The 16906-nt window shown below is 37.5% G+C and overlaps 1 protein-coding gene across 9 annotated transcripts in view; it reads left to right on the forward strand.

Moving 5' to 3' along the window:
- Positions 1 to 16906, forward strand: part of HIVEP1 (HIVEP zinc finger 1) — a 131000-nt gene that overhangs the window by 98403 nt on the left and 15691 nt on the right. For all 9 annotated transcript variants that reach the window (XM_027745024.2, XM_027745026.2, XM_039387766.1 and 6 more), the window contains 3 exons: positions 5517 to 5650; positions 6986 to 7161; positions 9172 to 9276. In XM_027745024.2, the coding sequence (XP_027600825.2) occupies positions 5517 to 5650; positions 6986 to 7161; positions 9172 to 9276 (415 nt within the window). The remainder of the gene's footprint in view (positions 1 to 5516; positions 5651 to 6985; positions 7162 to 9171; positions 9277 to 16906) is intronic.

Raw genomic sequence — 16906 nt, forward strand, 5'->3', positions numbered from 1 at the left:
CATAAAACACTATATCATTCCAGAGTCCAAAATGTCAGAGCAAAGTACCCACCTTTTATTTCCTTAGCCGTCTCGGGGCTGCACAATTGTGATCAGGATTTTACTTGCTGGACAGTTTTATTATAGACAGGACGAAAACTGTGCTGGTTTGGACTGGTTTTGGTGTTTCTTAGTGATTGAACCACTTCTGTGAATGGGTAAAGGTGGCTCCTTGCCCAATAGTATGGCAGCAGCTGTCTGTTCTCTTTAATGGACCCAGTACCATATTTTATTGTCTCATCTAGTGAAATCGTAAAGCCTCCTGAAGTGTGCTTGATTTCACACTTTTCTTTCCTCTTTGCTGTGTACACCATGTCTTTGGTGCCAAACTCTTCTTTGGAGCTGGCAAAAACGCAACATCAGTCACAGACCTCCCTTTCTCCAGAATCCTTCAGGGCATGGAAGTGTTTTGGTGGGGGCATTAAAGCAATTGTAACTTGTCCTACTCCTGCAGGCTGCCGTCAGCAAAATCCCTGGTCATTGGGATGGGACTCGGGGTCCGTACTGCCAGAGGTCCCTCTAGAGGAGACATGCCACAGCCTCGGGAAAAGACCCATATCTCTGTGGGTGTTGAGTGACAGAGATTTGCTGTCAGAGGTCACCCTGGAATGCTTCTGTGTTTGCTAAATGTTTTGCTAAGATACAGAATTGTCAGTGTGGGGAAAAAAGCAATAGGATGAGAGGAAGCAACTGTATGAGAGGAAGAAATAGTTTCAGAATTACAGGGCGAGTCGAGAAGATGCACTGAAACCCTTAAGGCCAAAAGAGCCGTAGAGTTAAACCTGGTCCTTCTGAAATCAGTGGGAGATTTTGCTAATATTTATATTGGAGTTCAAAACTTTATCCGTAATGTCTCATGCAGAAAATACATACAGGCTGCCGGCTTTGTTATGGTGCTTTAGTTGAATTGAATTGTTGGTTCCATGTTAGTGTACTGCCTTGGTTTAAACTCTTACTACCTGTTTTTTTAGGTCTACTTCTTCATACATTTTATGAGGTGTTGTACTTAATAGTGCCAAATTAAAAAAAAAAAAAAGAAAAAGGAAAAAAGGAATCAAACCTTTAGCCTTTTTCATTGTACATAGTTGAACAAGTCCTTCTAAGGCAAGTCTCACATCAGTTGTGTCATTGACTCATGTTTGTTTTATTTTTAAAGAACAGTCTATCAGAAGAAACTCACTGATAGCGAAGCTGCAGCATACCTCTTGAAGAAAAGATTTTGTCTACAAACAAACTCTGTTTAGATTATAAATAATGGATAATAATTTTTTAAAAAAATATTTTGACAGCACCCTTTTAAATGCTCCAGGAGTGCTTAAATGCTGTAATAGGCAGCTGTCAGGTACATTTACAGTGCTTCTGCCACAAAGAACCACAGTTACTAATCTTTCTTCAATCTTGCTTGCTGACGTTTTGAATGAAGCGCATGAGCATTGTGAAAATGAAGAGTTCTTAAGCTCTGCTTGTGGCTGATTTACAGGGTTTGCTCAGAGCCACTGTGAAGGAAGAAAGTGAAGTAAGAAAGCACCAATAAAAGTTTAATTGGCACTTCAGATGGTGTGAGTGAGGTATAGGAAGGCAGAAATTAAAAATTTCTAAGACTTGATAGGTGCTTTGACCTAACACCTCCAGAGCTTGTCTGCTTTCCTTTCTAATGACTCAGGCAGCAGGATTTCAGCTGCTTTCCAAAATGATGCTGCTGCTGTTGCTAGAATATACTTCTGTGTTACCAGTCTCCAGTCAGACCTGGTAATGGAATAGGTCATGCCATCTTGAAAACTTCCTCACAGAAGCCATGTTTGAAAAAAGCAGAAACTGAAATTCCTCATTCAATTCAGGCCCAGTAACTCTACTGTTTTGGTTTTTTTATTTGAGACTGAGGATGGAAAATGTTGGAGGTCCTTTTGGAAATTAACATTCCATTAAAAAAAAAAAAAGCACAAAGCCAAAAAACAAATTATTAAGTAATTCTAAAAAAAATGTGATTGATTTTCTGCTTAAAAGGTTGATGGGGTTCTGAGTTCCTTCAGGAACCACAGTTTAGATTGCAGATCTCTGGGAGTTGTGTTTTTTCAAGTGTTTTGCACATTTTAACCCTGACCTGATGAAGAGCTTTAAGTGCTGCTATAATCCAATTTATAAATAATAAAAATGCAGTACCTCCTCTCTCACAGACTGATTTGGCATATTCTGCTCATAGGGCTTTAACTGCTGATCTTCTCATAGAGATAAAGCGACTTGCTGAACTGTTCCTGAGTTTGCCCCCAGAACTAAGTCATGTTTACAGAGATTTCATGCTACTGCATAACCACTACTCATCAGTGTCACAAAAAAAGCAGTTCTTTCAAAAATAGGTACCATGGGAAACAAAGATACACATGAACAAAATGCAAACAATAAAGAACCCTGGGTTTTATTTGCTCTTCACAGTTCACTGCTCAGAGGCAATAGGTGAAGTTGCCACGTTCCAGTGATTCAGAAAACAAACCACAAAATATTATTATAAAAGAAGCTCCTGGAATGAGTGCAGCACGTGAAAATGTAACAGGCGGTTTCACCTGCACAGAGGCTTATATAATCTCCCTGCTCTTTTTATTTTGTTGTTCCATTTATTATTATTTTTCACCAGTTTTCCTCAGCTGAAGTCATTAGTGTTGTATCAGGTCTTCTTCAAGCCCCCATATTGATCTTGGCTCTGCTTCCTGAAGTGAATCAGTAATGTGTGCAATATTCCAGGGTGATGATTTTTGAGCAAGAATAGGCTGAAGAATGGAAAGTTTCTCTTAACTGTGGAAAGCTTTCCCTTCTTGGATGATGTTCCACAACAGTCCAGCTCACTACTAGAAAGTAGTTAAATGCAGAAGATTTTTATGTGTAAACTAATAAAAGTTTAAAGACATTAAAAACATTTTCCCCAAGTGGCTGTGTGCCAATGGGAGAAATGTTTAATGAATATTCTAATCTGAAATTTATAATGTTGATGATTCAGGCTGTGAGCATGTTTTTTTTCCAAAGGATGTTGTAAAGTACCAGAAGTATCTATTGAACTCTGGTCTCTGGGCAGCCCTAAGAGCAATTTTTTTTCAGTTTTATACCAGTAATTGAGGACAATGGAGTTAAATCGGAGCAAAATGAGTGAAGTAGAAATGAATCATGGTCCTTGTCTCTATGGGAGAAGAGAGACAAGACTGTATGAGAAACAGAAAGCATAAGCAATGGTAGAGAGGAATATTTTACAGTGCTGCTGTTTTTCTGCCCTTTCCACCGGTATGTGTGGGGGTTTGGTGGATTTTAGGTGAGGTACATTAAAGGATTTCCACACAAGAAACCTGTGCTCCTTAGAGATGGCTGCTCTTTAAAAGGTACAGAGGGCCCAAATCGTTATCATCATCCAGTTGGAATTTTTCATAAAAAACTAAACAGACTGGTTTTTTTCATTGCCAGTGAGCATTTCTGTAGATTTCTGTGACAGAAACTCAGTGTTTCTGCTAGAGCATCTTTGATAGCAGCATTTTGCATGTTTAAGACACTGAAGCAATTTCTAAAATAGCATATAACCAGTAAACTAAAGTACATCAGCAGAGGTAAATAGTAATTTGAATACCTGTGTCAGGCTATCTTATGCCTGTACATAAATACATGTGTTTAAAAAAAAGAAGGGATGGTGAGAGAATCAGAAGTATTTGGCTATACTATATTGTGTTAGTTTTTGCACTCCGGATGCTTTTGTGAATATACAATTTATTATAACACTGTTTCATCATAGTTTGGATAACAACATGGGCCAAATACTGCTGGAATCTTTCTTTTTCCTTTGTGTTTTCATTCCTAAAAATTAAATCTGGAAAAAATACTTAGTATTTAGGATTGAATGATCAGGAACTTAGAGATTGCATTATTCCAGCTGCTGTGAATATTTATGTGGTATTGGGTTTATTGTGTGTATTCTGTATTTTCCATGGCTTTTCCTGTTTAACTACAAATGTCACCTTGTTATTCTTTGTTTGCAGTGGAAACAAAAGCAATTCGTGTACCAGGTAGTGTATAGGAACTACAGCATGGCTGAGTTGCCAGGAATAAGCTTCACTTCTGATATTTCTCATCCACCTTGTATGGGTGCTGTTAAAACATGCAGGGTGAAATTTCTTTCTTCCTACACACAGGCAGAGTTGTCATGTGTGCTTTGGTAGAACTGCTCGGATATTTGAAAATGCAGCCCAAATCAATCCAGAGGTCTGTATGCAGGCGTATGGATTGGAGTAGTGCTTGTGTATGTGCATATTTCTAGGACTTTGAATTGATAGGAAGATGCTTTTCCTCTGATCTGTGTTAATTCAGATGGGAAGTAGAAGTAAAGGTAGTCTCTGAGGCTGTGTGAAGGACAATGGGCAAGGACCGGGTGCCAGAATGATGTCACCTTTCAATATATGTAATGAACAGCATAACTGATCAGTCATTTTAAGTCAGCCAGTGAAGTCATTCCTCTTGCCAAGAATTCGCAAGCTTACAGCATTAAATTTTATAATGAGTGAAAAACATAAGGCCAGACTTTTTTTTTTCCTCTCATAATTTTATTCACTTATCAATATGAGCAAATGTGGTAAATGTGCCAGCTACGTGGGTAGAACAGTTTATAAATATAGCAGTAATAATTGCTGGGTAATTGGATCGTTCCTTCATTGTTGCCCATTTTATAAATACCCTAGACTTGGAAGGAGTAGATTTCAATTGGGAAATGTTCGGGGAACTCATCCTCCTTTAAAAAAAAAAGTTCCCTTTATTAGTAATTTGGGAAAATGGAGAAATGTAATTTTGTTCTGCTAGGCAACTGGTATGCTTTTTCTTGTAATTTGGTCTGTTAGTAGTAATGAACTGTGGAGCCTTGCTTTGGAAGGGTAACCTCACCAAATTGTGAAGTCATTTTCGACACCAAAACAGGTATATTTTTTAGAAAATATTAGTACTCAGAAATGTTACTTCTTAGTATCTTCCCTTGGTACACCTCTCTTTCCCACTCTTCTTCTCTTTGCTCTGCCATGGGAAGGCGGCTCCTTGCCTGGCAGGCAAGTTGGTCCCACTGCCACATCAAATACAGGGGAGCAATGCTCTAGCTGTTTAGGAAACACTTGGATTTGAAGGTACACATCTTTCTCTGTAGAAGGCTATCTGTAGCTAAAAAGCATCACCTTCACCTTCCCAAAAGCAAAAAGAGGCATCTCCTACTGCAGATTCAAAGCATCCCTGATTTCCTACAGAGCCATAATCTCCATGTAGATTTAGCTGTCCACAAATAGACAATGCATATTAGAGAAGAAGTTTGGCAAAAGATGTATTTTGTTTCATGTATCTTAACAGTTTCAAAAACCAGTTATTAGAATTGTGGCTTTTATGATGCTTTTATTCATCATAACTTGAATGTTTGAATAACATATGAAAGACACTAATTTTAATGATAAGCATATCTCGTTTTCTTGCAGCGAGCATTAAATAGAAAAAAAATGACTGCAACTGAATTCAGCAATAAGGAAAACTCTGAATCAAGCACTGAGCACGATAAAGAAAACTCCTTTGTCAAAACTGTACCAAGAAGAGTTAAAATATTTGATGGAGGGCAAGTATTGTACTTTGTATACTACGTATCATCTGAAAGATATTTTTCCTTGATTCTAGACTTTGCAGAGATATTGCTTCCTGATTGATTTATTTTAAGCAACAGTTCCCATATTGTGGTCTGTGGATGTTGTTATGTTTCCAAGAAAAATGGAAAGTCATCAGAATCATGGAGCCATGAGAGTTACGAGAAGAGATAATAAAATAAAGAACAGTAGGCAGTGCAATTCAATTTTTTTCCAAGGAACAAGCATTAATCAGCAGTAAAGGCAGCTAAATACAGCCAGAGATGTAAATTCTTTTCCTGTATTTCTCTTACATGATAAATAACAGCTATTCTGCAGTAGGGCTGTATAACTGTAACTAGAGAGGATATAGTCCAGGGGCTAAACAGCAGCCTGTGATATAGGCTGTCTGGCAGTTTGCTGTGGCATACATAGCCTGGAGAACTCCTGATTTGAAAAGTGCCATGGAAATATTTACTGAGAGCCCTAGTCCCTGCACCATAATACTTTAAATCTGTTGCCTGATACGAGTAACAGTTACTTTAGCCACAGTGTTGCACTATGTACAACGTGGTAGAAAACAGATTTTTTAAATAGAAAAATGCCAGTGACACCTCTACAGTTTTGGAGCACAAGTGGTGCATATTTTATTGTTCTCATAATTGGTGGTCCGCTCTCGGGCTTTCCATTTATTGGTTCCCAGTTGGAATCTAGTCTAGGCAAGCAGTTAAGCTATTACCAGCATTGCTGTGTCTCTGCACAGATCCAAACGTTGCAGGGACCAGGTCACAAAAGCTAAGTGCAACCTTTGGCATCCTTGAGTGGAAATATGAAGGGTGTAATTGAATCTGAATGACTTTTTTTCATCTAGAGACAGTCCCCATAGTCTGAGTCCAGAAGACATTGACAGGGAATTTTAAAGACTTTCCCATTGTCGTAACCAATGTTGTTCCTTTTCTGCATCCAACGCAGAGCCTTAAAGATGCTCTTTTAAAGCTTCCTCATGGTGCCCAAGAACTGACACCTCTAAAAAGTATGTTCCTGTGTTGCAAAGAGGAAATTTGAAATCTTTAAATGCTAACTATCAATGGTACCTTTATTAAAAAAGATAAGCTGTTATTCCTAAACAAATCTGATTACCTAGAGAAAAAGATTGACATGAATTTAACAAATAAATGCAGAAGCTGAGCAGAAAAAGAGCATGATTGGTTTTCTCAGTCATTCATTTTCATCTACTGTGTTATTTTAGAAATTCTAGTAGATTGGTGTTTCTAACTAGAATAATTTTCCCATTACAACTGATTGCCTTACTCTTATGGTACTGTTACTAGGTACAAGTCAAATGAAGACTATGTGTATGTTCGAGGAAGAGGGAGAGGGAAGTACATCTGTGAAGAATGTGGAATACGTTGCAAGAAGCCCAGCATGCTGAAGAAGCATATTCGCACACATACAGATGTCCGTCCTTACCACTGCAATTACTGCAACTTTTCCTTCAAAACTAAAGGCAAGTGCACTTTACTGTGTACATTTTTCCCCTTTTTTCTTTCTGCTTTAAAGTAGAATTCTTTTCTTCTCATAATTGGCTGTTCATGAGCTAAAGAGGTTGCCTCTCTGTGGAGTTTTATTGTCTAATGCTTCAAAATATTTGTAATTTCCATTTTCCTGCTTTTCCTTTATCTTCTGTATGTTTATTCAGATAATCACATCTACATATGAATTAACTGTGTGGCATGCCACAGTGGGTGAGAAATTGGAGTGGGAGAGGGAAATCCTGGGAGTATGATGAAAATTAGGTGAAGACAAGTGAGATGGTTAGCTGCTCATCCTAGATAGGGATGGGACACAGAATTTTATGTCTGAAGCACTGATCTTTTGGAGGTATGAGGTGGACATATATTGTACTCATATTGACGCTCAACCAATTGCTCTAGGAAAGAAATTAGCCTTTATTAAATTGCTATATTGAAATTATTTTTTTTACCCTTGAAGAACAAGATTCACTTTCCACTTGACCTTTTAAGACCCAGAGTTGGACCCCTACTTTCTAAAGCCTGTTTACAATAGAGACTTAACTGCATCCTAGTTTAAGCAGGCAGTATAATAAACAGTGGTAGATCCAGGCAAGAGAAATTTACAGCCAAAATACTTTCAGCAAAAGAATTCTAAGCCGTAAAATTTTTCTTGGCCTTGAACATAATTTAGCAATAATCCCCCCAGCTGTAACCTCAGAAACATTTGTATTTTTAGTGGGTTCAATGCTATTCAGTGGTTGGGTGGAAAACTTCCAAGAAATAACCCGGTGCTGCACAAAGTGGGATGAATAGGCTTTAGATGTGTCAAAACTTATCACTGCAAACTGGCAGACTGGGTCATCATATTGCCAATACGATGAAATGCTGGAGTGCAAACCCAATAAATTCTCATTATGGTTTTTGCAGAGTAGGGATGCTGGCCAAGTTCAAGTAGTTAAGTTCTGCCCATGTGAAGTTCTCCGTCGTTTCAGTTGTAGCAGATTCTTGTATTCATGTCCTCTTCTGCAGCTGGTATGCCCAGCTGTTGCCGTTTCTGCTGGCAGAGTCAGTCACACAGTTGGGTGCTCGATGTTTGGTAAACCACCCTTCATAACAAGACAGTGTAGTCAGCAACTTCATGCAGTATGTAAAACTGGAAAATTTGCTATTTGTGAGTCAATATGTTCATAACAATTATTTCAACATTTGGGGTGAGTTGCTACCTTCATTTCAAAGCAGAAATAAAGTACTCCATAACCGTAGAAAAGTCACCATTACACTGTAATTTCTCCCATTTAAAGACCTCAAAGAAACTTTTTTGAGAGACAATAGGAAGTTTCAGTATAAAGTAAGCAGTTACTTCTAGTAACATGCATTTTATAAATCTTGTCATTTACAGATCTGAGCCACTCTTAACTTTTTCTTGATGGTATTTGCCATATTTTGTTTTCAAAGGACAAGGGGGAGCAGCCTGTTGGGCCTCTCAGCTACGCATTCACTTTTGAGATTCAGATCAAATATGTTCATGTTCTGATTTTGAATAAAATTGATGTGTTTGCTTAAGTCGGCAGTGAAAATGTTTACACTAAAAATAGGATTCATCAAATACTAAAAGAACGGCAAGATATGAACTTTAGTTTCATGTAACAGTTTTGTCAACATGACTTTGAAGACTGAATCAGCCTTTTTTATACTTTGCCATAAACAAAGGAGGGATGTCTTACACAGTGCAAAATACATCATCATCTAGGATTTCCATCCTATTCTATTGTATCTCAATAAAAAACTTCTGGAAATGTAGCCAGAGAGCTAGTAGCATTCAGGATGGTGAATCTACCTCAGCCCTTGACAGCTTGCACTGAGGGACAAGGTTCTAGCAATTGTGAAGTCAAATCATACAGGTTGTTATAAATGTACCTGAAGAAGAGATAAACACACTGAGTTTATATTTGTAGACATTTATAGTAACAGCGTAGTTACTGTTTTATTTTTTTTTCCTTAAGGAAATTTAACAAAACATATGAAGTCAAAGGCACATAGCAAGAAATGCATGGATTTGGGAGTCTCAGTAGGCTTAATAGATGACCAGGATGGGGAAGAAGAATTTGGTAAGAAATAAGTCTTCTTTCTTTACTGAATTATTGTGGTTATTTTGTCATCGCAATTTCTTACCCTTTCTTTTCCAAAGCTTTTCAATTCTTGTACAGGGAAAAGATACAGAGATAAAAATTTTAAGAGCTAGTCCAAGGGAGCAAGGAACACTGGAAGAACTTTCAGCAAAAGAAATGACAAGCATATGCTAAGGATAAATTGCTGCTGAATTTTTCACAAAGTGTTATGCAGTTTAACTTTATCACTTTCACAGATAAATTTGACAAGACTGAAAATACCAGAAAAACAGCTGTTTGCCTAGAAAAAAATGTAGTCAAATGTAGTGCTTCTTTGAAAATAATTGTGCATGAAATGGTCCAAGTTTTGAGATGCATATTTCATTAAAATGATATCACTAACATGCAACACAAATCACAACTATGTTGCTGAGTGCTTTGCAAGAAGGCTAGTCATCTTCCAATGTAGCGTTCTGTCCTCCTTCACAAATAATAGGGATAAATCCGCAGATAGAGATCACTTAGAAATTAAAAAACATTATTCATCTTGACCTGTTCTACTTCTTCCTTACTGATGAGAATGTTATCAGAATGAATGCATTTGCTAGTAATTGGAATTCTGCACTTCCTGCATCCGAAGAGATTTCCAGTGGAGAGGAGATGAGATCAAAGAGAGCCAAACCAGGTTCATGAGGGATTTGCTCAGAGTGATAAGAAAGGTGTGCCTGCACCAGACGCAGTGAGACGGAAAACAGGATTGTGCATTAGGACTGTTTTGGATCTCGGCATGTCTCAGTGCAGTGGTGGCATTTTTTCCTTCCTCACATTTCTCGGTGGCGAGATGAGTTGTATTGCCTTGCCTTGGTGTATTTTTCTTCCTCCAGTGGAATAGTTTATTAGATTGTGGATGAGGTTTTGAGAAACGAAAGCAGTGGGGGTCTTTATTTAAATAGTACAGGGAAAGAAAGATGAATGCACTTTCTCCCGTATGACAACTACTAGCAGAATAAGCGAATCAGCTTGAATCTAATTCTGAAAAATGATGGCAATATGACTCAGCTGGTATGATTCAGTAGTGTGCTAGGTAGAGAGAAACCTGCATTTTCCCTTTTTTGGCATTCTTTGATACACTGCTTTTTCGTAAGCAAAAAACGTCTCCCTTCGCGATTTGAGGTACCAAATAAATAACACAAAAGATAAGTGTCAGGACGAATTACTGTCCTTTTCTTACAGAGGAAGTTTTTATTAACATTTTCAGCCTTCGAATGATAGAAAATGCATCACTTTTTTAAGTGGTGTTCTGTAGCTTTTGACATTTTTGTTAGTTTTAGAAACTACAGCTGAACAGATATTTTCGTTTACTAGGAACTAAAAACATTTGATTGATTGATAAATTGATATTCGCAATTGCATACATTAAAAATTGCATTTGTCTTAATAACGTAATGGGAAATGTTTCAAATCTTGACTGAATTTTCAGTAACTCTGGGTAGAAGGAAGCCATTTCAAGCATTTGTTGAAAGAATGTTTTCCTTTGACTTCATGACTATTTAATTGAGAAAGAGAGAGGCTCTCTCTTTTTACATAACATGTACAGGCATGTTTAACCATAGTATAAATATATTATACATTTCCTGAAATATGTTCTTTGCTTCAGCACAGTAATTACTTAATAAATTAAATATTCCAATTTGGAAAAAAAAAACCAAAAACCCAGACATTCAACAGAATTTGCTTCATAATCCTTGAAATTATTCACAGAATTTAATTTTATGACTGCAATGCCTTTTTTCCCCCCCCCCCTAGAGTAGAGAAGGTAACCTTTCTTTAACTGGAACCCCAAACAAAAAACAACTTGGTGATAAAATCCCTACCTTCTCCAAAGAATCTGGCTCAAGTACCCATAGTAAAACCAGCTGTGCAGCACAAAGCTCAACAGTAGAGCCCTATCCAAGAGGCAGGGTAATTAAACCTATGATAAACATTCATTTGCTGCAGCCAAACCAGTCCAGCCTCTCCAGTTGCTGCAATGCACAGGGCATTTACAATTATCCATGTAAATTCCGTGAGTAACTGTACACTTCAAAAATGTTATTTAATCTGTCAGCTCACCTAGCCACGCCTGAAGGTATTTTTCACGATAAATCAGAATCTTGGTTGTCAGCCTATTTTTAAGGCAGAATCAGGAGGGAAAAAAAGTGTGATATATTTGCATACATACTTTTTTAAGTGTAAGTGGTTCTGTTGCCCTATCTGAAATCCTTTATGTGCTAGTTTGGGCTAATTTGGGCTATATTCAAATGTGATTGAATATTTTTTTGAAGTGTCTAGGCCATCGCAGTTAACGGCTCTTTGGCTGCCCTTTCCCCACACCAGTGCAGGAGTATGTAACCCACAAAGGAAAACATGATGGGCCGTGGGTATTGAGCTGCACTTGTGGTGTTATCTCTTTGGCCCTTTCACCCTCTCCCTCTGATGTGCGTTGCTGGCAGGTTTGGGCCATATATCCTTCAGTGTTTTAAAAAACCTCTTTAAAAGCATACATTTTTGTTGTGTGGTTGATAAAGAAGTTCTGTCTCTTACAAAGTGTTCTGCTTAATCCCATCCCTTTCCTCACTTGGAAGGCAATGTGAGATGTGGAAGGCAATGTGAGATGCAGTAGAGTAAGGTGCAGAAAATCTGATAAGAAATAATTATGACCTCAGAAAAAAAATTTCTTCCTGTAAACTGTGTGAGATTGGCTTGTTTCCTGACCTGTAGAATGTCTGTCTGTCTGTCTCCACCTAATTCATTACCCTAACATTTGGAATACTGATTATTTAAGCACCTTTGCTTAAAATAACTAAGCTGTATGTTTTTGATTTTGAGTTAGAGAATTTACACAGAAATTTAAGAAAAACACCAATCCTTTTTTTGTGAAGGAATTTGCTGATTCTATTTTTATGTAGTCTTTTTTAAAGGGTAGGCAATCACAATTATTTAAATACATAATTCTTTAGATTCATAGGGGAAGCCAGCTTTGACCGACAGCAGTAGAGATGAAGTGCATGCAGATTGAAGAAGCAGTGCAAAATTGTGCACAATTCTGAACACATGCACACACATACACACACAGAGAGCCTGGTTTTTTCAGTAATCTGAGAAGCTGAAATTTTGTTGTGCTGTAGAGTTTAGGAAAAAAAGAAAAATGCTCTCTAGCTGTCTGAGACTGTATATGATCAGAGCTTTTAACATAGCATTCTTTGTATTTGGACTTGTCATCATTTGGATATTAGTAAATACTTTCTGGCCTGGGTTTTTGTATGCAAAACCATTCCCTCATCCATTTATCTTTCATCTTCTGCTCTGTGGAATGTTCTTGTCACCAAAATACAGGGTTACAATGTGAGGAATGTTAATATCTGAATTAAACTGTCAGAGGAGGTGAACTGTTTAGTGTGACAGACCACAACTGGGGATGTCCTCTTTGGCTGTGCTTACCCAACATTTTGCCATGCAGTCTTAAAAACAGCAATAATTTGTGTTCAAATTAAAATACTTACAAACTTTAAACTTGTAATATTTCATATGTAGGCTAAAATATGAGTACTATGGTATGCCTGAGTAAACTTGCACAAGATAGTTATTTAATAATGAAATCAGTAGATGGGCAGAACTTACTAAAGTGGTCTCTGTGCAGAAATTTTATACCAAAATGTCTATTATTTTACCAGTAAAAAGACCTAGTTGTAAGTTTCAGATATGTATTTTTATATATGTGTATATATATATGCACACATTAAAAAAATACTTTCATTTTCTGCAGTATTAAAAAGGCTCTTCTGAAGATACAATAGTCCTGAGTTAATTAGCTATATGTTACTTACAGTATATATTAAGTAAGTTTCAATGGCTTTTCATTAGCTTAATCATTACTGTGTTTTCACTGCACCTACATTTAAGGAGTGAAAATAAATGAAAATCCTTGCAATAATATCCTCCTTTTACGAAGAGAATGGAAGGCTGGTTCTGTATAGATTACAATAAAATTATTTTTTTGTTGTTAATATCAGTGTCTAGCCTTCAACTAGATGTGTTAGGTGTGCTGAACCCCTACACCTGCAGCCTGACAATAGACTACCTAGTGCTAGGCTTGATTTACAATATACAGGTCACTTAGGAAGGTTTTGGTGTAAATAATCTGTTTAAGCAGTGGCTGCTGTTCTTTTGGTTTGATTTACTTCATTACTTCTCATGCTTTTAGGAGTGAAAGTCAAACGCCCACAGATTTTTTTTTCTCATTTCTGAGGAGCCCTGGCAATTACCAGTCTGAATTTAACCCAGTAGATGTCACTATGAGTCCTGTTTGAAGGTGGTGAGCAGTGGACAGGAGATGAAGCAAGACTGAAATCAGTTAATTAAAGCCTATGAACAGATTTAGAATGACAGAAAAACAGCAAGGTCAGGGATAGATGCTAGCATTATTTGCTGTACTTTTTTTTACCTTTATAAGAATTTGTTTGAATGGTTGTGGATCAGTCTATTACAAGACTAACACAACAGGTGAAAGGCAGGCCTAAGCTCTAATTATTTATAAGAGTAGAGAGAACTGATGACATACAGACCTTACTTTCAATTTATGGTCATATAATGTCATACTGAGAAATACTTCTGCCTTTCTTACTGTAGTCTACATTTTTTCTTGAGTTTGATGGAGAATATATGATATAAATCAAATTATTTTTAAATGCTTTTACATAGCTATTAATCCCTAACTGAAGATAATTCCAGAATTTGAGGTGATTTGGATTACTCTGAGGCTTTATATTAATCAGATGCTATAAACCAATAAATGCAGTAAATTTAAATTTAGATGTTAATAGATAGTGAGTAGATACTTAATAAGCTATGTCTTTAATCTGCATAAGTAGAGCTAATAGCAATCCTGTCATTGTCTACGTAACTGTACATTTTCTTAGGAATGTGTAAAACTGAACAGTCTGGACTTGTATTTTCAGGTCTTTCTTGTCTTTCTGCGAGTGAAAGAATGACAATGAATATTTTGCTCTTTATGTGAAAATCTACTTAAATATGTTTAAGTTATAACCAAATATGACTAAGTTATAAGCCGTTGAACTTTATCACTGGGTTTGGTAGAGAAATTGCTAAGTCTGTAGCAGGTCCTCAGTAAGTCAGGTTGTGTGGCAATAATATTGCAATTAAAATTAAAAGCTGAGATTCTGAAGAACCTTTGTTTTAGTGCTTTGCAGTATGGTGATAGTTAAAAGTACATAGGGAGACCTATTTCAGTTACCTAATTCATAGCATCCCAACTGGAAAAAGCAGTATGTGGACTTATCAGCTCCAGGCACTTCACTAATGGACATACTAGGATGCTGATAATTCCAACTAATGCTATTGTGCTAAAGAACTTACAGCTTTTTCTGTTCCACTTCGGGGTAAAATACCGGTAATAGCAGAGCCTTAGCCAACAAGCTCATCGTCACCACAAACACAGTACGGAGCTCACTAACTGAGGACCAAAAGCAAAATAAATGAAGGACTAAGATGATTTTTTGATGATGATTTCTATACGTCAATACATAGGATTAAAAACTCAGTTTTCTTAAAAATAATTGTAGCTCGTGTGCAGGCAAAATTTCCAGTCAAAAGTTTAGTCCATGTTTCTGTTATGCCTTTCTTTCCATCTGTTCCTAATTTTTGCAGAGTTCAGGTCTGCAGACAAAGTGCACTTTCTCCTGTGAAGTCCAGGAAGAAGGAAGAGTCTTTCTAGGGGTTTAAAAGACAAGGTTGCAGCAGTTGACAGAGAATGAGAGGCATTCCCTACTCTTCCAAAAAGACTATTCATAAAAAATTGAGGCTGTCTTGAACAGTCTTTCTGTTAAAATGGTGAGAGTTGAGTTACAAATTCAAAAGAGAAGTAGCTTTCATAAACCTTTACTTAATAGTGTGAAACATTTTTCCTGTTTTCTTTTTTAAAAAAAGAAACTGTGAACTTTCATGCCAAAAGCCATTTCTCCATATGTTAGTGGCCTTTAAATTTATGACACATCCTTCATTCTAAAATATCGCACACCGTTTTACAACTTCATACAAAGTTAAACACAGAAGTAATTTTGTTCCCTTTGGAAATTGAGTCAGTTCTAGTTTTATATATATACATATATGTGTGTATATATATATACATATATATATATATAGGCTACATAAGCATATGGTAATAATTGTGCATAGTTCAAGATAGGAAGCAAAGAATTAATTTTTCCACAATTAAAACTGCAAGGGAACTTTAGTAGGCAGTGTACAATTACCAGAATGGATTGGGGCCAGTACTACTTGCTTAATAAGACACTGCTTGGAAAAGAGTCTTTCAGCACAAGGAGTGGTCACAGCCTCAGCCCGATGCCTCCTTCAGAGAAGATCCATTACCTGCCTGGGTCTTCCAGCCTGCTGAAACTGCATCATCAGGTCCTCTCACAGCTCCACACTGCTGCTTAACGGGATCGCTGATTGCAAAAGCTTGGGCACCTCTTGTTTCAGCAACCATACATGCAGGTATAAAAGCCAGAGCAGTGTGTTCCTTTGTGCATTGCCAGAACAAGCAAGTCAGGAATTTTTTTTCTCATCTGATGTTGCAAAGCGGTGTGGGAGTAAGGGAACTACATTCATTGCTGTCACCTCGCCTACACTGCAGGCTCTGGCTCCAGGTAACCACACTCAAATAGAAGCTGGCAAATGCACAAAGGGTGGAGGTAAACAGGGAAACAATAGAGGGAAATGATATCCCATGGAGTTCTGCATGTAAGGAATCTGTGTTGCACACACAGTTCCCCTTTTACTTTCCATGGTTGTATTCTAGAAAGCTGAGATGTATGCAGAAAATTCCTACATAAGCAGCAATTGCTAGTAAATCCCAAAGCATTTTTAAGTGTTGATTTGAAAAAAGATTGTTTCTTCTTGTAAATCGGGGCATTGTTTGCACATATGTTTTCCTTGCTTTGCAAATGTGACAAGTCAGTCTAATCACTTCAGGTAGTTCCGCTTGCCAGTAAAAACAGTCATTTGTGATTGACAGGAGCTTTCATAGAAAATGTGATTCATGTGGAGAGAGGGAGAAAAAAGAATGGAATCAGTAGGATTTTCCAGAGAATAGTTATGTGATGTTGGTAAAAAGATTGAAGTTAAGAGAGAGTCCAGAGTGAATTATAAGACTTTGCAATGCTCCCTGCATTATTTAAGGAGTTGTAGGATCGTGTGGATCACCCTTTAGATGTAACGCACAGAAAAGTCTTTGGGATCTGTTACGGAGGCATTGAGGGAATCACAAGTCACAGAATATTCTGAGCTGGAAGGGACCCATAAGGATCATTGAGTCCAACTCCTCGCCCCCCACAGTACAGCCTGAGGAATCACACCATGTGCCTGAGAACATTGTCCAAATACTTCTTCAAGTCTGGCAGGCTTGATGCTGTGACCGCTTCCCTGGGAAGACTGTTCAGTGCCCAACCATCTTCTGGTAAAGAACCTGTTTCTAGTTTCCAACCTAAACCTCCCCTGACACAGTTTCATGCTATTCCCTTGGGTCCTGTCACTGTTCATCACAGAGAAGAGATCAGTGCCTGCCCCTCCT

The sequence above is a fragment of the Pipra filicauda genome, unplaced genomic scaffold (genome assembly GCF_003945595.2).
Source record: "Pipra filicauda isolate LSUMZ 115617 unplaced genomic scaffold, ASM394559v2 scaffold101_size5749837_pilon, whole genome shotgun sequence".
NCBI lineage: Eukaryota > Metazoa > Chordata > Aves > Passeriformes > Pipridae > Pipra > Pipra filicauda.